The sequence below is a fragment of the Rousettus aegyptiacus genome, unplaced genomic scaffold (assembly GCF_014176215.1).
Source record: "Rousettus aegyptiacus isolate mRouAeg1 unplaced genomic scaffold, mRouAeg1.p scaffold_m13_p_18, whole genome shotgun sequence".
Lineage (NCBI taxonomy): Eukaryota > Metazoa > Chordata > Mammalia > Chiroptera > Pteropodidae > Rousettus > Rousettus aegyptiacus.
This window is the reverse complement of record NW_023416293.1, coordinates 12,437,299-12,459,628: the sequence shown is the minus strand read 5'-3', so window position 1 is coordinate 12,459,628 and position 22,330 is coordinate 12,437,299. Positions and strand designations below refer to the sequence as shown.

The following is a 22,330-nucleotide window of genomic DNA, read 5'->3' as shown; positions in this document are numbered from 1 at the left end:
TTTAGTTAAGTCATTTGCTCAACATCATTCATGTTGTATCATATATGTTGGCCTAAGTTATCTTCATCTTTTAGATTTACCGCATAGCACTTTGCACTGAAAGAAACAATGTTTTTCCTATGATGTAGGTTTTTAGGAACAAAGATATGGATCAGTACAGTCGCGTTTGGACACTCAAATACAATGAAGATGCTTCGCCGAATCTTTGAGACCACACCTGAAATTAAGACTTGGTCGGGTCTTTGTATACAAATCAGGTTCATAGCTATTGGCCGGCTATAAACGTAAATCCAAGGGCAGAACTTCAAACGGTATTTTCACACTTACCACTCACAACATAGGAACAAAATCACCTCTTTTCATATGAAAGAAGCTTAGAAGAATAACGACTGTAAAAATATCCAACTATAATCTGATTTTTTTTCCTACCGCTCTATAATTTAAATATATACTTAAGAGATGCTTGATTTGAAAACTAGTGACATCTCTGTGTATGTTAATGACATGCTTATTCCATGTTTTGGGTTTGATAAATAATCTTGCCATAGTTTCCCCGTTTTTCAGCCTGGAGGCTGATACTCTCTTAGTCAACTAACCGATAATAATCTGCTAATCCGCTAGTTCGAAATTATAATAAAGTAGCCATCTCCTTGAGTTAGAGTTTCTTTCTGAAGTTACTTTCTTTCCCCTTCTGGGCTTCGTAGGAAACATTGTTAAGAACTCTCTGCCATTGCATAAATCCCTGCTTTGTCTGGGCTTAGATATTGAGGTGTTAGCAATGAGCTTATAATTTACAGATCTTTATATAGAGGCGCCCCATTTCCTGAAGCAAGGACATGCCTTTTTTAAATTTTTTTTTTTACTAAACACTTTTTATCAGCAGAGAATCTTCCCCTGAGCACTTGCACCAGAAAGTCCCATCTTTTTTTTTTTTTTTTTCCTGGGTTGGGGTATTCCCATTTCGCTGATAAAGAAATGAAAACAGTGATGAACAGAAACATCAGGTGGGTTGATGTCTGCGGAGGGTCTCACAGCCTTTCCTCATCGCATCAGGCCGTGCATCGCAGAGCAAGGAGCAGCTGGAGGCCCTGCGGCAGGTAGTTCCACGTGCGCGCGCGTGGGCTCCCTGCTGTGTGAGCGAGCCCGGGCTGCAGAAATCCCTCCCTGTGTGTGACGGCTGCACGCATTTGCTGCCGTTCGGAACACTGGCGTGAACGCTAGACTAAGTGCGTGCGTGTGTGCGTGTTTTGTTTTGTTTTCTTTTCTTTTCCCCGCAGGCACCCAAGGGGAGTTCTCTTCATGGCACGTCGAGGACAGCAGACTGGCCAGGGGGCCACGGTTTGGCATCTTCAGATGCTGGATCTGCTCTTAAAGCAATTGCACGACCCCGACGCTGCCACCTGGCCGGCTTATCAGGCCTGGAGCCTGAGTGTGTCTTTAAACGCCGCGGGTCTCCCCGGCGCGCGCCGCTTCCTCCGCGGCAGTCATTTCGCTCTCGCGCCTGCCTCTCTGAGCCGGGACCGGGGAGAAGGAAACCGCCCTGCGTCTTCGGGGCTGTCGGATGCGGATCCTGCGCAGCCCGCGTCCGCACTGCACGACAACTTTCCCGCAGCTTCCCTGGGACTTTGCAGACGCGGCGCGGCTGCGCTGGCCTGTCCCCGGGACCCCGCCGCGGGCGACCGCGCGCAGGGCCCAGAGGGCGGCGCCGCCGCCTGCGCGACGCTCCGCGGGCCGCACGCGATCCGGCGACTGCCGCGCGGGGCCCGGGCCCCTCCCGCCAGCCGCGGCCGGTGCGGGCGCGCGGCGCCGGCCGGGCCCGGCTCGCCCGAGGCCTGCGCGCTGGCGCGTGGCGGCCGCGGCGCGCGGGGGGCGGTGGCCGGGCCCCGGGGGCGTGGCGGGCGCGCGGCGGGCTGCGGGACGCGGGGCCCGGCTGGGGGCGCCCTTCCCGCCGTTTGGGGCGCGACCCCCGTGGCTCCGGTCGGACCGCCGGCCACCGCCTCCGAGCGTCCCTCCGCGCCGCCGCCTGCGTGCCCGGTCCCGGTCGAGCCTCGGCGAGCAAGCGGGGGGCGCGGGGGCGTGACTGGGGCGCCGAGGGGGGCGGGCCGGAGGGCGCCGCGCCTCCGCCGCTCGGCGTAGCAGTCGAGCACCCGGAGGGGCCGCGACGTCTGCGGGCGGCCCCGGGGCCGCGGGCCGGACAAGCGGTGCCCCAGGCTGCGCGCCCTCGACGGTGCCCGCGCGGGGCGCCCGGCGACGTCAGTGAACCCGGGGGTGGAGTTCAAGCCACCTCGGACCGCTCGGAGAACGGGGCTTTTCCCCTTGGGCACAGTGACTGTCCTCCGTGTCCCTCGCCTTTGGAAAGTTACTCTGACACTTTCGATCATCCGTCCAGAGAAGGAAGGAAAAATAAAGAGACCGCGTGGTCTGTCCCCGGGCGAGGGGCGCAAGGGGATCCGGCCAAGTGCGGCGAGCCCGTGGTAGGCGAGGCGGCGAGTCCAGCCACTGACAATTCGGCCCCGGAAAGGGTTAACTGCATCCTGCAGGTTCGGTTTACATGTAAATAGAGAGCAGCTGCTCCGCGCGGGCCCCGGCTGGCCCTTTTAAGTTTTTGATTGGTTGCCAATGACATCACCGCCCGTGTTATAACACCAGGGACCCAGCGCGGCGGCCCATCAGCCCGCCTTCGAGAGACGAGGCCACGCCCCCGGCCCCTCCTCCCCCGGCCGCCCATTGGCCGCGGGCTGCAGTGAGGTAGCGGTCCGCGTCTTCCGGATTCCTATTGGCCCAACGCGCCGTCGGTCGGCGGGCGGCCCGCCCCCTCAGAACCTTACATTTACAGTGTGGCAAAAGAGAAAGTAACTATGTTGCTGCTGGAGATCAATGAAGCCCGGTGAATGGGGGCCGAATGCGCGAAGCCGCACTGAAGCCGAGCGCCAGATGGTGGAGGGCCGCGCGTACTTGTGAAGTAAGTGGAAGTCACCGCGGTTACTCCCGAGAGCCAAGGCGTGTAAGGCGGTGTGTGCGTGCGTGTGCGTGTGTGTGTGTGTGTGCGTGTGTGTGTGTGTGTGTGTGTGTGTGTGGCGATGCTCTCGGGGAGCCACAGCAGGTGAGATTATAGCGTTCCGGCTGGCTGTCGGCTCTTGCTGCCCTGTGCGTTTACTCTCTCTGCAGTCTATTTGGATGTTGGGCGAAGAAAAAAATGAGGTTTGTTGGGATGCTTTGCGGCAGTTTTAAATGCCTGGGGCTTGTTAGGGCTCGGCGTTGCGAAAGCGAGGGGGGATGTGGGCTGCCTCGGGAGTGGGGAAGGAGCGTTCTCTGACCACCTAATTTTCTTCCCAGCCTCTGCTGAGAGGTGGGAGGACCACTAGCGAGGGAAAGGGGGCGGCTCGGTATTTCTCCGGCGAGTCTCCCGGGCCAGTCGGGATGGTTTCACGGGCAGTATACACGCCCGACCCTCCGCTGCAGATCTCTGTATACGCTCTCGTGCGTGTGTGTGAGCCGCACGCCCTGGGCGGAGGCGGGGGTCTCAGCTGGTGTGGTCCGTGAGCCCGCTTATGCGTCCCTCTGCCAGGAAACCGCTGGCCCTGGGGGTACCCTACCAGGTAACAATAACAAAGGCTCTGACCGCTTGGTCCAGCTAGGAAACAGTTACAGCTTCTGGAATAGTACTTGCTCTTCAAAAAAATACTACGCCAAGGAGGGAAGGAAAGAGGGAGGGAAGGAGGGAGGGAAGGGGTTGGATCCTTGCGCCCATCCAGAGGTGGCTGAGAGAAACCCGAGTCCTGGGGACCTCCGAGTGTGATGGATGCCTGTCCGTGTACACGCGTGCGTGTGTGGACTCCGCCTGTGGCACTTGGGCTCTGTGTCAGAGAATGGTGACGGGCGTGTGTGGACGAATGATAGATGACATTTTCCCAGACACCTCAAAGTTCTTTTAGGCGAGTGACTCTTGCGTGGGGTCTGGTTTCTTTTCTGTGTGCCTGTCTAATAGGATAGGAAGCAGCAGGGCCAGGTCGTAGAGCGCCCCCGTGCCCACGGGGAGGAGGGAACTGTCCCTTCGTAGGCACCCTCTCAGGAGACAAGGGGCAGACCCTGTGGGCGACACTTCGCTGTCCCCTTTAACGGGGCTGGGCTGTCGGGGAAGTCATCTTTAAGGAATTCCTCCATTTGAAGAGCAGCGATGTCTGTGTGGGACTGAAAGCTCATGCACGGCGCCTGCCTCTCCCACTGAGGGAAGCTCTAGGTCGCACAGTCGGTGCCTCTCGGGAGGAGAGTGGAAATGGTCCTTCCCTTAAAGGCAGGGGCAGTTGCAGGGGTGGGGGGCGGGGGAGGCCAGGGAGCACAGGTCGTGGGTCTGCCGCGGTCGGGGTTTCCAGACCTGGCTGCTTGGGCTCGAGGCTTCGTTTTAGGACACCGGTTTGTAAGGAGAGGAGAAATGCAGATTAATTTATGAGAGGCTCAGAGGAGACACAGGAGGTTTTAATATGACCGTGGCGAGCAAGAATAGCTCCTTGTCGGAGAGATTCCCTCGGGGGGCGGGGCGGGGGGTACTTTCACTCTGATCTGCAGAAAGTCGACATCCACCCCCGATGTATATTTAGCCGCCGTGCATTTCTGCGAGCCACGCCGGCGCTCTTGGTCAGTCCTGTGCCTTTGCAGGGGGTGAGGCATTGCACGGGAAGTGTGCGAGGGCGGACGGGCGGGTCTCCCTCAGACGGGTGCAGCGCCCTTGTGCCCCGGAGGCGAGGTGCAGAGGGGCCTTCCTTTCTGTCTCCGGGGTCTCTCGTGCTTCGGGCTTGTCCCTTCTCTATGGCGGAGCTCTGACGTGGCTCCCAGAGCGGTCACACGCATCTTCCTTTGCGCAGACCGCACATCTAGCCTTAGTCTTAGTGGCCAGGTCGATGGGGTCCTCTACTTGACATCCTCCCGAATCCGGAAAGCGGGGTTTCGACAGAGGGCACTTGGGGCGACTTCGCCCAGAGGGGCGCCAAGCCCTCTCCTCGGGACCGGACCGGACCGCCTCTCGTGTCACGTGACTTCATGCTTTCTCCCCCCTCCCCTTCTTTACAGACTGTCTTGAGTTCCTCTTGAGTTGCCAGCTCGCGGCCTCCCCATGCCGCCATCTCCCTTGGACGACAGGGTGGTGGTGGCACTGTCCAGGCCCGTCCGGCCTCAGGAGCTCAGCCTGCGTCTAGACTCCGGCTCTGCCGCGCCCGGCGGTCACAGCCGCCCGCCCGTCCTCGCCGCCGCCGCCGCGTCCCTCAAGGCTGCGAACCTGACGTGTATGCCCTCGCCCGGCGGCGCTGCCCGCTCCCTGAAGTGTGGGTGCAGCAGTGCCAGCTGCTGCACTGTGGCAGCCTACGACAAGGACAGCCAGGCCCACGCCCACGCCGTCGCCGCCGGCTCCGCCAACGCCGCCCTCGGATCCTCCGCCCCCGGCCCCGCCACCCAGATGGTCAACAGCAATGAGAACGCAGGCTCTCTAAGTCCCTCGGGTGGCGTGGGCAGCCCCGTGGCGGGGAGCCCCAAGCAGCTCGCCAGCATCAAGATCATCTACCCCAACGACCTGGCGAAGAAGATGACCAAGTTCGGCAAGAGTCTCCCGCCGCACCAGGGCCCCGTCATCATCGACTGCAGGCCCTTCATGGAGTACAACAAGAGCCACATCCAGGGCGCCGTGCACGTCAACTGCGCCGACAAGATCAGCCGGCGGCGGCTGCAGCAGGGCAAGATCGCCGTCCTGGACCTGATCTCCTGCAGGGACGGGAAGGACTCTTTCAAAAGGATCTTCTCCAAAGAAATTATAGTCTACGACGAGAACACCAACGAGCCGAGCCGCGTGATGCCCTCCCAGCCACTCCACATCGTCCTCGAGTCCCTGAAGAGAGAAGGCAAAGAGCCCCTGGTGCTGAAAGGTAATGCTCCCCCCGACCCCCCGTCCTCCCTCCCGGCACCCCCCTCGTCGGCCTGGGCTCGCTTGGGGTCCTCTCTTAGGAGGACCAGCATCCTCCCGTCTCTGGCTGCCCAAAGCCAAAACAGACCTTCTTCTCCTTGCCGTCCGCCCGGCCGTGGCCCTGTCTCGGTTACTGCGGTGCAGCGAGAGGAATCTCGCAGCGCTGACCTGGAAGCCAGGCGGTTCGGGTTGGAGTCCAGACTCAGACTCTCATTTGCATTGTGCAAGTCATTTCGCCTCCCCGAGACTTTCCTCGTCTCTCCGAAAGGGGCTTTCGGAGCTGCAGATGGTGTCACGCCTGGTCTGGTAGCTCGAGTCTAGCCCGTCGCTAGCTGGAAAGTTAGAGTCGCTCAGACTCGAACCGAAGTTGATCGGGTGGAGGAAGTGGCGCCTCCATGACCTTCAGGGGACCGGCAGGTGCCGGTGCTTTTCGAGGGCATCCTTCCTCTTTCTCTCCTCCCTGACCGGCTTGGACTTGCTGTGGTTTATAAAGTGACCTTCATGAAAGACAGGCATCCTCGCTATAAGGCCCCACAGAAGGTGCGAGTTGACCTCGAACGCCTGTTTCAGCCAGAACGCTAAGGGGACAGTGATTGTCATGAGACGCTGCCCGACTCATTCCTTCTTCTGGCCTCACCTGGTAACTGTTGGCGTCGTGGCTTCTCCCGAATGGGGCGGGGGCGGGGCTGCTTTCCGCAGCACGCTCGTGCAGAGTGACCCCGCAGTCGCGGTGCGCAGGCCCCGGCAGGGGGAACTGATCTCCCGCTGTCCTCTGAGCCCCTCGTCCGGTGTCCCCAGCTGCTGCCCCTCCCGGTCGTGCCCCAGATGCGCTCTTCTGGGGCCCTGCACCCCACTCTTCCTCCTCAGTGTCTCTGTCGGGCGGTGGCAGCACTGAGAGGTCGTCATCGTCCTTTTTCTGGGCTCTTGTGTTCTGAGCCCAGGCACACGGTCGGGGAGGGCGTGTCCGGAGAGCTCCGGCAGCATCCGGGCACCTTCGGGGGGCGGTTTGCGGCTCTCCTTGGGGTTACAGGTGCGCCCCGACTTCCTCCGTGTGGCCCTGAACCGCGTTTCTTTCTATTCTTGTTTGCTCGACTTCGAGCGATTCCCAGTAGGTCTGTCCAGTTAGCATTTTCTCACCATGATCTTGGTTTGCGTCATCTTTTTCGGGTGAGAAACTAGAACCTACACCTTTCCCACGTGTCACAGTCTGTCTCGGGGAGCACAGAGAGAGGGTGGCCGAGGGTCTCGCCGGTCTTCCTGGCTCACGCCGAGTCAGCGCTGCTGAGAAACGGCAGGTCTTTCGTGTCCGTGTGACCCGAGGATGGGCATCAAATGATACCCGTTAAGATGGCTGTGGCCTTGATTGTCACGTATGGGGGTGGCTTCTCAGTCACGGAGAGATGAGTCTCCGGGGTGCTGCCGGTGGGGTGGGGCTCCTCTCCCCCTTTCCTGCGGGTGCGGCGAGAGCCCAGGCAGCCCGGGCTGGTTCCTCGGTGTCAGCGAGGAGGCCTGCCTCGGCGGGGCGGGGCCGGAGCGGCCGCTGACCTCACGCTGGCGCCCTGGGCGGCCGCCCCGAGGGCTCGTCATTTTCAGGTTGGTGACACACAGCGGCGGTCGGCCCCAGAAGACGCGCCGGTGGTAGAGGTTGGATTCCTCGTAGCTCTGGGGGCTTTTTCTTCAAATATTTGGGCGTTTGGTTGGAAATATATAGCCTAGGAGGAAAAAGGTCTAGAATCTACTTTATTTATTATCATCGTCGTTATTATTGTGGTCTCTTTTGGGGGAATGGCCTAAAATTGGGACCAAGATGGGACAGGAGAGAAAGCGATCAATGTTAGGAAGCCCTGGAAACCCCTCGTCTGAGCAAAGCAAAGGCAGATACCACGGCGGCATCGAGGCGACGAGCGGGGGGCCTCTCTCGAAGGCATGGCCAGCAGCTTCTCCTGTCCGCTGAGCGGGTCACGCCATCCCTGCTGGCCCGGCTTCCCCGCCGAGCTTTATTTTAGCAAACCCCGCCCTTCCTTGGTGATGTCAGCTTTTATTTTAGCACGAGCGGTCGCGGTACCATTTTGGAAAGAGTGATTTTTCGCAGGGAAGATCGGGTGCCGGGGTCAGGGGCTGCAGGTAGCGAGATGCCGCCTCGGCGGCCTCGGTAATCCACTCTCGGAGGTTGCACTGCCACCCCGGGCGGCTTGTGGCCGGCTCACCTGGCCCTCGGGCGTGTGTTTGTAAACACTGGTTGCTACCGCCGCCGTCCAAGTTTCAGGAGCCCCTGCGTCAACGCCGCGTTCTCCATTTTTGGTGCTGCCCGTCAAGGAGCACGGCTGCTCGGCGACCGTTTTAGTCCTGCTGTGTCAGGGTGGGAAGAAAGTGGTCAGAGGCACAGGAGCCCCCGAGATTAAGTTACTGCTCTAATTTACAGTCCCCTCCCTGCGGCCACCTGTGCCAGAAGGCGTGTTTTATCCTCAGCTTCTGGAGGAAAGAAAATAATTTAAAAAATTAAAAAATGGCATCAGACCCGAGCTGCCTCTCCACCTGGAGAAGTGAACACGTGGTTAGGGATCTGCAGGGTCTTTGAAGGAATTCTGGTTTGTCTTCTCCCAAGTCCGCCTGTGACGCTTCCGACCACGCCGGAGGCGACGGGGCGATTCTGCGTCCTCTGCGGCGAGAGCTGGTGACTTCGCCGTGATGTTTACGAGGCTCCCTTTCCCTTCGGCAAGGCCGGCTGGGCTCGGGGAATGAACTCGTCATTTGCCTGCGCAGGACGGGACGTGCTGCGGCCGCCTCCTCCTTAACGGTGGTCTCGGCTTTTAAAACTTTCGTTGGAAACATTTTCAGATGGGAAAGTAGAAAAAGAGTATAACGAGCCCCCATATCCCCATCGCCAGATTCAACAGTCGTTAATATCGTCCCCATTTGCTTTCTTTTCGATTCTTGGGTGAAATGTTTTGTAGCACAGACAACATTTTAATGTATTTGAATATGTTTCATGGTTCAACTCGATGCTTGAAAATTAATGAGGCTGGGAAGTTTTATAGTATAGCGTGGCCTACATCTGCACTCCTGAATGCTCCAAAGCCCATTTTCGAGAGCTTTTCGAATGCAGGATTGCACTCTGACCCACTGGGGTCAGGCCTCCTGGGGGGCGGCCCTCCCTCGGGGGCGGCTGTCGCGCCTCCTTCCACAGGGGTATGTCAGGGTCCACGCCCGTCCGTGCCCTGTGCTCCGCTCCGACGAGCGGCTCCAGTGTCCGGCAGGCCTCCCTCTGTCCCAGAAGCATTCGCTGGGGACCAGGGGTAGGAGAGAAAGTCAGCAGCTCAGGAGGCCGATGCCCAGAGGACGTTCGATACCGTGGGGGTTCGGTTTCCGTACGATCAGACTTTCCGGTGGAACCCCTCAAAGGAGCGCCGTGGACGGCAGGGGCCCTGCGGTAAACACCTGTAGGCCGTGCTGAGTTTGCCGACAAAGTGAGTGGTGATGCTCAGGAGTCAGGGGCCCAGCGACAAAGTTCTTTCTGCTCCTGCTTTGCTTTGCGGGGGAGGGGGGGACAGAAGTGTCCCCCTTTCTTTCAGGGATGCCGTGAGGACTCATGTCCATTCCCAAACTTTCCACCGTTATTCTGAGCCTCTGTTTACCGCCCACGCGTACTGAACGTCGGTGGGGGAGGTCAGCAGTCCTAGCCTGATTCTTCCTCTTGGCCCCCGGCCGAGAAAACCGTTTAATCTCTCACTTTCTTAGTTTCTTCCTTTGCGGAAAGAGGATATGCTAGCAGTGGCTACCACATTGTTTAGTTTTCCTAAACTCGATGAGTTAACATGTGGCAGCGTCTAAATAGTTTCTCACACCTGGTGAGCGCTCAAAAGTGTACCTTCATATTGTCGTTACTATTGGTTGAACAGAAATAATGGTGCCAATTAAAAGGCAACTTGGGCTCTTCGAGAGGAGTGCAAAGAACGAGCTAGGTGTAGCTGTGTGTGTGTGTGTGTGTGTGTGTGTGTGTTGCTACGGCCTAAAAATAACTCGGTGACTGTTGCCTAATTTAAGTAGCATCCAGTTGGAGTGCCAAGTAATTACAAAAACATGCCGGGTCAAGAGGCCGGAGTAATGCGGGCCTATGCTCGAATTATTTATTTGTAGGGGAATTTATAAAAACGTGATGGTAAATCTGTCCAGCTCATGTCCCATAACTAAAGAATGAAAGTACAAAACTATGAAGCTTTGCTTTCTCTGGCCTCTCGTCAGGCTGATTTATTTTGGGCCGGAGGACCGCAGTCTGACTATAAAAGGGTAGGTGGGAGGAGGTGGCTCTGTGCTCCCTGTCGAAAAGTTCCCGAAGCGCTGGAGGCGGAGTGCGGAGGAAAAAGGAGGGAAGCCATCGAGAGGCAGGCGCGTTTTCGTCGGGCGAGTCCGGGCTTTTCCCCCCGAGCTGGTCCACGGCTGCCGGTGCTCCCCGGGCTCTGGGGAGGCCATCCGTGCTCCTCCCTAATTGAAGCGTGGGTGGAAACAGGCAGGCGCGCGCTCCCCCGCCTCCCCTCCCGCGCCGGCCGCTCCCCGTTCACCGCGTGCGCGGCAGAGGAGAGCCTGGGCCGCTCACACGTGGGGTCAGACCCAGGCTGCTCCGCGGCCCACCCGCAGGCCTCCCTCCCTCCGCCTCTCCCCACCGTAACACAGGGATCATGTCCACGTCACAGGACGAACTGAGATAAGGTAAACGGCGCATCCGGCACGTAGACGGCTGTCAGTACGTCGGGCCCCTGGCCCAGCTCCCCCGCCCCCACGCCCTGGCAAAGCCTCTCAGGTCAGACGGCCGCCGGCGTGTGGTTTTCCTGGGGCGGCGGGGCCTGACTGACACCCTGCGCTACGCACGGCACCGTGGGAGCTGAACGTGAACCGCCGGGCGCTACCAGCTCAGCTCGGTGAAGCCGACCATCTGGCGCGTCAGGGGCCAGTTCAGGAAACTCCTCTCCTGGCAGTGGAAGATAATGATCTTAGAGAAGGCGGGGCGGGGGCAGGGAAGGGAGCACCCTCCGCCCCGGCCTGCGGCACACGCACCCGGGGGAGCGGGCTGTGAGCTTTCAGCAGAAACCGTCCTGCTCCCTTCGACTGAGTGTCGCCAGCAGCTGGCTCTGTGGGGGAGCAGTTTGGGCAGAAAAGCGTGTGGATTGGCGCTCAGGCCGTTTACTCCGAGCGGGCCATCGAGGAGACACTGCACGCGAAGGCGGAAATTCTAACCCCAGGGGAGGCCATGTCACCTTTTTTGAACGCAGGAATCCCACTTCTGAGCACAGGAAGGGACCTCCGAGGTCCCCTGGGCCCGTGGTTTCCACCGCAGGCTGCCCACTGGGGTCGGCTGGGCAATGCGAAACCTTTGACGGTCGGGTCCCAGCTCCGGAGAGTCCGATTCGGTGGGTCCGGGGAGCGGCCCGGTCCTCAGGTGATTGTGACGGTGCAGCCGGGCTCGAGAGCGTCGTCCTGACCTGGTCTTCTCGTGATGCACAGGTGCAGCCTGGAGTTGTTCAAGGTCACGCACATTATTAATTGTAGAGCCTTGGTCCTTAGGGCTAAACTGAGTCTTGCCTGACCAATAGACTGATGTGTGTGTGTTATTATCTAAAGATAACAGTATCTAATATACAGTGTATGGATACGAAATCAGATAACGTAGATAATCAATTTGAGCATCGATATCTTTTTTGGTTGAATTTTCAGACATCAGTCCAGAACTATAAGGACCTGAATCTCAGGTTTTTTGACACCCGCTGTTCATGACCCCGCCCCTTGCCTGGGTCCTGGAAACGTGGGACACGGGCTTCGCCCCATCTTCCCGCAGATTTGACGGTTTAAGGGAGAGCGGGAAAACCCGGTCCCAGTGTGTCCCTGCCCCTACGCGTCCCAGGCTCCTCGGGGCCTTCTGGTAGGCCGGCCTCCACAGACGCACAGCCTTGTGGGTGGCAGAGAATCCTCCGTCCGGCACGTGCTGTCGAAGGCGTCTGCCCGCTGGGCGGCTTCGGGCTGGGGGCGCTGCCCGCAGAAGCCCGAATGCGGAATGAGCCGGCGCGCGGACACGAGCCCGGCCAGGGCGCCGTCCTCTCTGCCTTGAGGTCTGTGCCCCCGTCGTCTTCATTGTCGTCTGGCCACAGTCTCGTGCGGGGCGCGCTCCGCCTTCAGGAAACGTCACGTCTGCGTGGCGTGTGGCCTGTCTGTCCTTTCTGGCCCCCTCACGCGGTCGGGTCTGGCCTCTGCTCAGCGCATCGTCATGGGCCAATGGACTGTCTTTCGCACCGGCCCCCACCGCTGTGTCTCTGTCGCTTGGGCCTCGCGCGTGGTGGGCTTGTCGCGGGCGGGAACGAAGCCCCAGATGGTTTGCCTCTTTGAAAAGACCACGCGCTGAGCAAACCAGCAATGTATGTAAAGGACATTTCAAAAGCAAAGTTTTAGGCTACTTAGGGGAAAAGCGTTCGCAGGTGCGACGGAGCTCCACGCTGAGCGACAGGGCGGGGCGGACGCGCGTCCGTCTGTCCGTCCGTCCGCTGTTCCCAGCGGGGCCGCTTCCCGCCCTGGCCGCGTGGGTCCCTCTCGGGCAGGTTTTCGTTGGCTGCGTTTCCGGGCACTGGACGCACCACAGTCAGGTCGTAGGACTTACGCCGCCGAAAACTCGGAGCGGGGAGACCGTGACGCGTGTGCGTGCGGTCCGCGGTTTACTGCAGAACCGTCGAAAAGGTGCATTTTATGTTCAAGTCGATGTCGTATCCACTCTGAGTGTGACGTCTGACTCTTTGGCTGTCTCAGCATAAACCAAGAGGAAGATGCAGCTCATGTCTGTATCATCCGTTATGACTTAAAAGTTGGGGGGGGGGAGAATTATATATATATTTTCGCTCCCCCACTCCAGCAAGATGCACATTTTATGGAACTTAGAGGACAAGGAGCCGAGAGCCTGAGCTTTTGGACGGGGAGATGGGCCGTGTCACCTGGTGCTTTCACGCAAGGCAGGGGCCGTGTGTTACCTGATGCCCCCACTCTGGTGGCGTGAGGTCGCCCGCAGGAGGCACAGGGTTTGCGGATCCGTCGAATTATCCGTGGTGCCCTTCATGATTTATTTGCAGCGAAAGTCCACTCGTCTTTTTCTCACCCTCTAAGACTCGAATTTCACGGAACACAGGACAAAGCCGCATGCCTCCTGAGTGTTTCAACAAAGGGTTTTGTTTTCTTTGATGACCGCGGAGCTGCTCACCCCCCACCGCCCCTCGGCAGGCAGCTGCTGCCCATGTCCCCATGACGCAAGCGGTAGAGGGGCCTGGGGGACCCAGGTGTCCGCGCCAGGCCGCTCCTCCTCCTGAGGGGCTTAAACCTCTCGCATTGTAATGTTGCCTCAGCTGGTCCGATTTAGAGCCCCCAGGTGAGGAGGCAGTTACCGCTTTGCATGAGAACATCGCCATCCGGGTCTTCACTGCTTTATATTTACTCAAGGGAAGAAATAATCCCACACTCTTTGAATCATGGCCTCCAGGGCTACCACCACTGGCCTAAATATCACCAGCTGTTGCTACTGGCAAGTGACGAGAAAAAACAATTTGGGAGCGGAGGGAGGAAGGGCAGGGGAGCAGAGAGAGCAAAGCAGTGTGAGTTCAGGGGGCGCGCTCGGGGTCACGGTCACAGCGGCAGAGTTTTCTAGCTCCCGAACTTGAGCTCCAAGTTCCAGTGGTGAAGACTGCGAGTTATCATCATTCATTATCACGGAGTGTCTGCTCCTCTCTCAAAATAATAGTCCCAGAGGCGGACTGGTAAGAGAGTCTTCCTTGAAGTGGTAAGGGACCCATTTCCTTGGGTCTTGTGTTTCTAGCCTTATTAAAATAGCACATTTTTATGATGAGACCTTATAAGAATGGTCTTATGGTCCTCATGAAATGATATTTTAATCTGACAGCAGAATAGCATTTAACCACATGTACTGACCAAACCTATCTTCCTTGAAATTAGAAAATTGCTTCCCAGATAGTTCGGAGGACGACATTAACAGGTGTCTCATTCGATTCTCGGCTCAGCTTCCTGAGACAGGTGTCAGGTCCCCAGCCTGACAGATGCCAGTCCGAGGAGCGGATTAAATATTGCGCCCGTGTTACTAACCGGTCGAGCTGCAGAACAAGAGCTGAAACCCGGTTCAAGTTCGAAGCCCGAGTTCCACCCAGGCTGGCCACGTGCTTGATTATGAGTGCGCCGTGGGCCTCATCCCAGGGGGCGCGTTCACGTCTGTGAGGCCCTGAGTTATAGCTCGCCTCCTCGTCCTTTTTTTCTGGCATGTCCTCCCCTGAAAAATCAGTGCTGAGAAGGGTGGTTTGCTCTGCGTCTGCTTTCCGATGACCCTGCCTGAATTATACCCCAGTTTCTGGAAACTTCTGGTCATGGCAGCAGCTGTTAAGAAGTAATAGATTGATTACAGGAATGTTCGGATATCGCGATAGTTATCTCTGACATTTACGCAATGCATAGTATATACCAGACTGTGCTCGGAGCACTGTATCTCCCTTTACGTACGAGCGACCGAGGCTCGGAGAGGTCCGGGCACGCGTCCAGGGTCGCTCAGCTCGTCGTGGCTGGCGGAGCCTGGGGGCGGCGCTGCTCCACAGCGCGGAGACCCCGGGAATGCGTTCTCGCGGCAGCCGTGCGTTCGAGGGGGATGCGGCCTTCTCCCGCACACATGGATGTGCGGGAGTGGGAAGCAGACGAGTGAGAGGAAAGACAGGTGCCGAGTCCACGATGCGCAAGAAGGACTATGTGTAACTGCCTCCCAAAGGCGCTCATACCCCAAGGCACTTGGCCATTTGTGTCTTGTACTTATTATCCATTCTGTTAGTACGGATAATTAATTTACTATAGATTTCCGCCCCCCACCCCCGAAGTGTGTGAAGAAAGAATCTCCAGTAGGTTATCATTACTCTTTGGGGAAGTTAATTCTCTGGGATAAGTGTACAGAGATCTGATCGGGTTGAAATGATCCTATTTATTGTTGTTGCTGTGTTTTTCTTGGGTTTTCCTCTCCTTCCTTATCTTTCTTCTTCCTTCTATCATTTAAGCCAAATACAGCCCAGGGGCTGTGGGAGTGTGGCAGGGACAGGCCCTGAACAGGAAGAGCTGCCGCCCTTGGAGGCGAGCAGAAGGGACCCTTGGAAGCCTGTGTTGGGAGGAGCTTCTGTCCAGACAGAATTACTGAGCTTTTTCCCAACTGTCCCATTGTACGGATAGAGAGACCGATCACTCGGCCGAGCGCATGTAAACAGCTGGCAGCAGGCGCAGGGTCCATGTTTCCTGACTCTAAACCGGTCATAACCACCACCACCACCCAGCGGGAGTGCAGTCTTGTGGTTCGTACCTGCGTGGTCATTAAACACGCAATTCTGCGGGTCGCAGGGTCGGCCCGGTCTCTCCCTGTGTTCCCTCCCTTGCCCTTTGTAGTGAGCTTGTTAGGTGGCTTCTCCACACACCGGTCTGCGGCTTCGTGTTTGTATTTCTCCAGCGGACGGGGCACGGAGGTTCACATCACGGAGGCTAGGGCCGGACGGCTTGAGTGTGAATTCTGACTTCATCACTTAAGAGCGGCATAAACTTGAGCAAGTTGAATTTCGCGCACCTCAGTTTTCTCATCCGTGAAACGGGGAGGGCGGAGATACTTTTCCTGCGGGATTAACTTGAGGATTGAATTAGAAAAATCTAGGTACAAGTGCTTTAAGCAATGCCAGACACATAATAGCTAACGTGTATTGAAAATCGATCACGAGTATAACATCGAATGTCTAAAATAATAATTCATCATTATCTGCTTGTATCCAAGGGATACGTGAGTGAAATAGTTTTGGTAAAATGAGTCGACGTTGCTGCTGGTGAAATGTAAGCAGAAACGCGTTGATGCTTGACAGATCGTCCGTCTGAAGATTTGGAAAAACCCAGTGTTTCCGGGTGGGAGATGGATAACTGCCTCAGGCTTTTTACTGAATCAGTGCCATCCTGGAAAATTGTATTCTATTTCTATGTAAGGAAATCTTATAAAATTAAGTCTTAGCAAAGACTCAATTGTATACCCATTGTTGGAATATTAGGAAAATTTTAGACAGAAAAAAAAAAGCAGACGATATACAAATCCCCCTGACTGGCCTCGTTTCGTTTTTACGTATTCTCTTCATTCGTTACCCATATATGTGCATATTCTGCAGAATTTCTCATATAGAAACTGAAATTCATTTTCACTTTAGGGTGCCCGTACTTTTGCTTCCTGTACAGTCATCACAGGGTTTTTTTTTTTTTTTAAATGTTATAACATGTCTTATTTTCTGGATGGATCACAGTTTACTTCACTGATTGGCCTACTAAGCAAGCAAGAATAATTTCCAAAGTTTTGATATTAAAAGAGGCAACTCTTGAGGAATTCCCTTGTGTGGAATCTTCTGCACCCTCGGCTTAAACAAGTAAATTCCTCCCCCGCCCCCCCCCCCCCCGCTCTAATTTTCTTTCACTTTTTCATTCCTGCTTTTCTCTCCAGAACGCAGAAGCCAACTGCCCCTCCCGTCGACTGGCTGTTAGGGACGCCCGCGGCCTGGGTCACGGGGCCTCGCGCACATTCCGACCGCGTGAGCGGCACGCGGCCCCCGGGACGTCCCTGTCCTCGGCCCCGGGACGCCGTGCTCGTGGGCGGGGGTGGGCAGCAGGGCGCGCGCTTAGGAGCAGGACCCATCGCGGACGCGACGGACTTGGCAGGGCCGGCGCCTCGTTTCGTGAGCGCGGGGCGCTCCGGCTTCCTGCGGCTGGCGAGCCGCTTTGAACGGCCGTTACACTCGTTACACGCGCAACGGAAGAGCAAGACGCTCTGCCAGGCACCGTGTGACGGGCGTTTGTGGCCCCCCGCCCCCACCACCGCCACCTTTTTTAAACCTCGGGGTTTTAGGGCAGCGCCGACGTCTCCGGAGTATTCAACGAACGCAGTCAAAAACGCCCGTCAGAACGGAAAGACTGTTCCCATTAGCTCTTTTTGCTAAATTGAGGTAAAATGCCCTTTAAATAGGTGCTAATTCTCCGACAGATAATTAGCTTGTCTTCCTTGATAAAGTATGTGAATTGGATTGAATTTATTATTAATCTTGCGCGTTATGGAAAAACGCACCGTCTGCCCTGATTAGGCGAACCCCTTCTTTGCTACCTCGAGGGTGGCTGGGAACCCCCCGCCCCCCAGTGGAATGAATGAGGTGAATGAATCCAAGGTGAGGGGCAGCTCCGCTTTGCGTAAGTGGGAAGAAGCTGAAGGGGCCGGGGGCGCCCTCGAAGAGACCCCGCTTTCGTGTTAATCCCTGTCTCAGCCCGGGGTGTGCTCTGGGGCCTGGCAGTCAAATGCCACGGAGCCGCCTAAGCGGTCACCTTGAAATCGATCGTCTCTAGGGCCGAGACATTGTGGTGTAGAGCTTTTTCCGGGAGTAGGGGGCAGGGTCATCGGCTCGGCTCGGGACCCTTAGCTGGTGGCCGTGCGGTGACTTTGGCGGTGGCCAGGAGGGGCCGCTCCGCGTGCCTTGGTGAGCCAAGGCTCCCCCCCTCCCCACACTGCCTTCCTCCCAGGCCTCAGCCGTTCAGGGCTCCCCGAGGTGTCCCCATCCGTCCGCCCCGTCCTCTGAGGGCGCCTTTCCCCACTGCGAGCTGTAGCTCATGGCCACTTGATCTCGCCAGGACGAGATGCGTGTTGGGGGAGGCCGGAGCGCGCGCTGGACCAGCCCTCCGAGCGGAGGCGTCTCTCCCCGGAGAGGGGAGTGGCCGTTTGGCCGTTTGGCCGTTTGGCTGTTTGACGGACAGCGGGCGGCTCGCACCTGGACCGCAGGTGCTGGCGCCCTTCGGCGTGTGCACACGTGCGCACTCGTCTTGGCTCCCACGTGTGAAGCGGGGCGGAAGGCGGCACTGAGTAGGAACGAGCATGACGGGGCCACGCGAGATGCTCCCGCTGTCTGCGCCGTCCCGTGTGGTGGCCGCGGGGCACTCGGAACGGGGCTGGTCCGAGCTGAGGCGCGCCGATGTGTGAAAAGCCTCCCGGGTCTCAAAGACTTTGTATGAAAAAAAAAAAGAAGAAGAAGGTGCGGTTGTGGCTCCATGGTGTAGCGGTGAGCACGGCAGAAGGTCCTAGGTTCGCGCCCCAGTGGGGCCACGGCCCATGGTCTGCGGCCACGCCACCCCGAACGAGCCCGATGTCTGACCCTGGAAGCTAAGCAGGGTCGGGTCTGGTCAGTACTTGGATGGGAGACCGCCTAGAAAGACCAGGTGTTGCAGGCATAAATAATAATAAATAAATTAAAAAGGCAAAATATTTTATTAATTGATCCTTTGTTGAAGTGATACTATTTTGGACATGTTGAGTCACATAAAATACATTACTTTTTTATTGTTTATTTTTTAATGGTTTTATTTTTTTATGTATTATTTTTTTAAATTTATTTATTTATTTAATTGGAGAATTGATTTACGTCCCCCCCCCCCCCCCGTCTGCCTTCCCCCTCCCCCCTCCCCTCTGGTAACCATGGGTCCATTGTCCACGTCCATGACGTAAAATATGTTATTAGTTTCATTTTACTTTGTAAAATACGGTTCCTTGAAAACAATTTTTTGTTACGTAGTAGCTGGCATTGCATTTCTATGGCAGGGTGCTCAGCTGCGGGCAGGGATAACAGTGTTATTGATCCCGCATTTTTGATGAGGAAACCGAGGCTGGGAGAGGCTGGGAGGGGCTGGGAGGGGCTGGGAGGGGCTGGGAGGGGCCGGGAGGGGCCGGGAGGGGCCGGGAGGGGCCGGGAGGGGCTGGGAGGGGCTGGGAGGGGTCAGGTACGTCGCCTAACGTCGCGCAGCGGAGAGCCAGACTCGCAGCTGCCCCACGCTTCCCCGCGGAATTGTCCCGTGACGGAGAACGCGTCTGGCTTGTATCCTGGCTCCTGCGAGGTGACTTCTAATCACCCCGCGTTTACGCTGATGAGACGATTCGGGATGGGGGCGGTTGTCACGAAGGTCAACAACATGTTGCGGGGGGGTTGTCTTAGCCTGATCTCCTCCCGGGAGGAAAGTAGGGCTGGGGGTTGCGTTCGGTCACTTGGTCAGCGGCCGAACCCGTCTCGCCTTTGTGATGGAACCTCAGTGAAAACCCTGGACACCCAGGCTCGGTCAAGCTTCCTGGAGAGTGAACACACTGACCGCTCGAGGGTCCCAGCCCCTCCCAGGCCTTGACCTATGCGCCTCTCCTTTCTGCTGGTCCTGATTCGTACCCTTTATCATGAAATCGTGGTATTCAGTATAGTGCTCTCCTGACGTCTCTGAGTCATTCTAGTAAATTATCCAAACTGAGGGGGCACGGAAGTCTTAGAATTTGTAGCCCGTTGTCGGAGGTGTGGGCGGCTGGGCACCCCCGGACCTGCGGCAGTCTCGCTGGGGACGGTGCCGACCATGAGTCACCGGTGTTAAGAACTGCGGAGCAGTGACAAGAACAGACCGCCTGTCATCTGGATTGACGCTTTAGGGGCCCAGTGATCGATCGGGAAAACTGAGTAGCTTGACTCGCTTGTCCCTCTAATTCCACGTCCCGGGGACAATGGCCAGCTACCTTCTAGACTCGTAGAACGCTCGGTCTTCAAGCATCTGCTTTTGATCGCCTGGCTCGGCCTGGGGATCGGGTCCCTCCAGCAGCAGCACGCCCAGGACCCTCCGGCCTGCAGCCCTTGGGGTCCCCTAGTGCCCGGCCTCTCAGACAGTCCCGCGTGCGCGACGGTGGCGTAGAGACGCACCGGCGCCTCTCCGCGAGCGGATCCCTGAGCACCGGTGACGCTGGGCCCGAGCTGCTTCTGGGGGGCTGGAGGAGGCCGGCGACAGGGGCGCGGCGTGTTTCGCGGGGTTCTTCGGGTAGTTCGCGTCGCCGCCGCGTGTCCCGTTACGACTCGCCGTTGTCGTCCCTTCTTTGGGGGCTTTTGTTCGGATTCTCACACCCTGACGCCGCGTGCTTGGCTTTCCCTTGCGGTTTGGTCGCTCCTGCCCTGACTCTTGCTTGTCGTCCTGCTGTCCATGCTCAGGCCTGGCCCTTGTCCTCGGAGGCGCTCTGAGGTCACCAGCTCCTAGGGGACGCGCCGGGGCCGCCCTGGATGGCACGCTCCTAAGGAGAGACAAACCGAAGCCCCGTAGTCGTTGCGAAGGGGAGACTCGTTCACCAGTGAGCGCCGGGGGTGAAGCAGGAAGTGTTCTGGAGCTACGGCAGAAGCCTCTAGAAACGCCCAAGGCGGCCTGGTTTCTGCGTGCCCGGGGCCGGCCCTGCTCTTCAGAGCTGCTCGGCTTTAGGGCCGGGGACAGGTGACTCGCTGGCAGCCCTCCCTGCCGCCCGCGGCAACGGGGCCAGCGTGAGCCCGGTTTCTACGAGGGGGAGAGAGCGGGTCTCTCAGAACCAGCCGAAGAGGCACAGAACGTTAGGCGTTCTCCTCTCACGCTGTGCCCCGAGCATCGCGCCTGCCAAGGGCCGGAGGCCGTGAGGCCCCTTGGCTGTCTTTCGAGAGCACCCATAATGTCACCCCGTTTTCAGAGACGGCGAAAGCTCTATGACGTGACCATGTTTTAAGACAGCCTGAAGGTTAAGTGGCTTGCCCCAAGTTTCATGGCTAGTGGGAGAGATGAGAGAAGCCCAGGATTCCTGATTTTAGATAAAAAAAAAAAAAAGAGGCAGAAGAGACCGGCCCCAGGCGGTCTGGCCACCTCTCCGTCATCCGCACGTCCAAGCGAGCCAGCCGTCTAGCTCGGACAGGGCCCAGCCGGGCCTTGTCGGGCTTCGCACAGTCTGTGCCCTGCCCCCAGCCACGTGGAGTAATGAACGTGTGTCGAGTTGGCGGGGGCCCCTCCCGCCGATCCCCGACGTCCTCCAGGCTGAGTGCTCCCGGGAAGGTCCTTTCCTGGCTTCCGGCCGCTTCCCCTGCCGTGTGCACCTCTCGTCGCCTATCCGGAAAGTCCCCGGGGAGACGTGGAGGTGGGAGAAGGGGTTTAGGGCCACGGGGTGTGCGTCGTCTTGAAGCTCAGCCCTCCCTGGGCGTGGCAGCTGGTCACACGTCAGGCCTGCCACTCCGGCGGGGTGCTTTTCCTTCATGAACCTTGTCAGCCCTCCTCCGAGTCCGGCGACTGCCGGGATTTCTTTGCCCTCATGCCGAATTCACCTGGCACCGTCTTGCAGAAGTCACAGCCAGGCGGCGTTGTTGGAGGTGGCCCTCGGTGTTTTCTTTGCCGCGTTTCCTCGAACGCCCCTTTGCCCCTCCCTCCTCCTCTCGTTAGATTTACCTGCAGAGGCTGTAAGCACGTAATGGGTGCTCTCGAACTAACTGGGCCTCTCCTGTCTCGTCCCAAGGCTCATTCGATCTAGAAGTATTTAATGAGCAGCTACTATGCAAGCCGGGCACAGCAGGCCCTTGAAAAATGTCGTTCTGTTCAATGTCATTTCGTTGTAACGTGGACGAGATGCCCTAGGAACTCAGCTCTTGTTTCTATCGATTAGCCTACGACAGAATTGGTTTTATTGACTGTCATTTTAGAGTTGCGGAACCCATCGACAGTGTTAAGTAAGGACTCACTGCTCAACGGTGACGACTTCCCGTTTCGATTAGTGACCGCCGACATTAGCTCGCGAAGTCGTCCCAGTGACGCTGTCGTTGCTTGTCGGTACTATGGTCAGCTCCGTCCCACGAGGGAGGAAACTCGGGTACAAACATGTGAGGCGACACCACCCAGACCTTGTGCCGTGGGGCGCAAAGGCGGCCGCCCCCGCTGCCTGGAGCCGCCCCGCTCGGCTCCTCACAGACGTCTGTCTACGCGGCGGCTCGGCGTCCTTGGGCTCCGTGGGGCACACGCGCCCGGGGCCTGATCCTGCTGCTGTCTGTCTGTCCGGTCTGCAGAGCGGTGCGCATTGGAGCCCTGGGAGGAACTTACGGGTGAGCCAGATCCCCCGTACGACACGGGGGGTACCGGAGGTCACAGAGCGAGCGCCCAGTGTCGCTTCGGCGCCGAGAGAAGGGCTTCCTTCCCCGTCCTCGCCGCCAGGGACTTCTGTCACCCTGTGCAGTGCCAGGCACGGCTCCAGGGGTGCGGCCGAGGAGCCCGGGGTGTCGGACGTGGGCACGTCCCGGGCCATCTCCCCTCTCGGCACGCCCCGGGTTGAACTGACCGTTGCCTGGCTGGCCCTCCCTGTCGCCCGCCTCTTCAGACGCGTGGTGGCCTTTTACTTGGCTCCCCCGCCGCCCCAGAAGGTGGGGACATGCTCGCTGTTGGCGAGGCGCAGCCTCGTGCATCTCAGAGGCCTCACCTGGCCTTGGGCGGAGCTGCCCAAGCCTGTCGCACGTGGGG

At 58.1% G+C, this 22,330-nt stretch overlaps 1 protein-coding gene across 1 annotated transcript in view; it reads left to right on the top strand.

Moving 5' to 3' along the window:
• Nucleotides 1-2,248: 2,248 nt before the first annotated feature.
• Nucleotides 2,249-22,330, top strand: part of DUSP10 (dual specificity phosphatase 10) — a 35,621-nt gene continuing 15,539 nt past the window's right edge. The window contains exons 1-2 of the mRNA XM_016165071.2: nucleotides 2,249-2,962; nucleotides 5,068-5,912. Of these exons, the coding sequence (XP_016020557.2) occupies nucleotides 5,111-5,912 (802 nt within the window). The 5' untranslated portion in view covers nucleotides 2,249-2,962; nucleotides 5,068-5,110. The remainder of the gene's footprint in view (nucleotides 2,963-5,067; nucleotides 5,913-22,330) is intronic.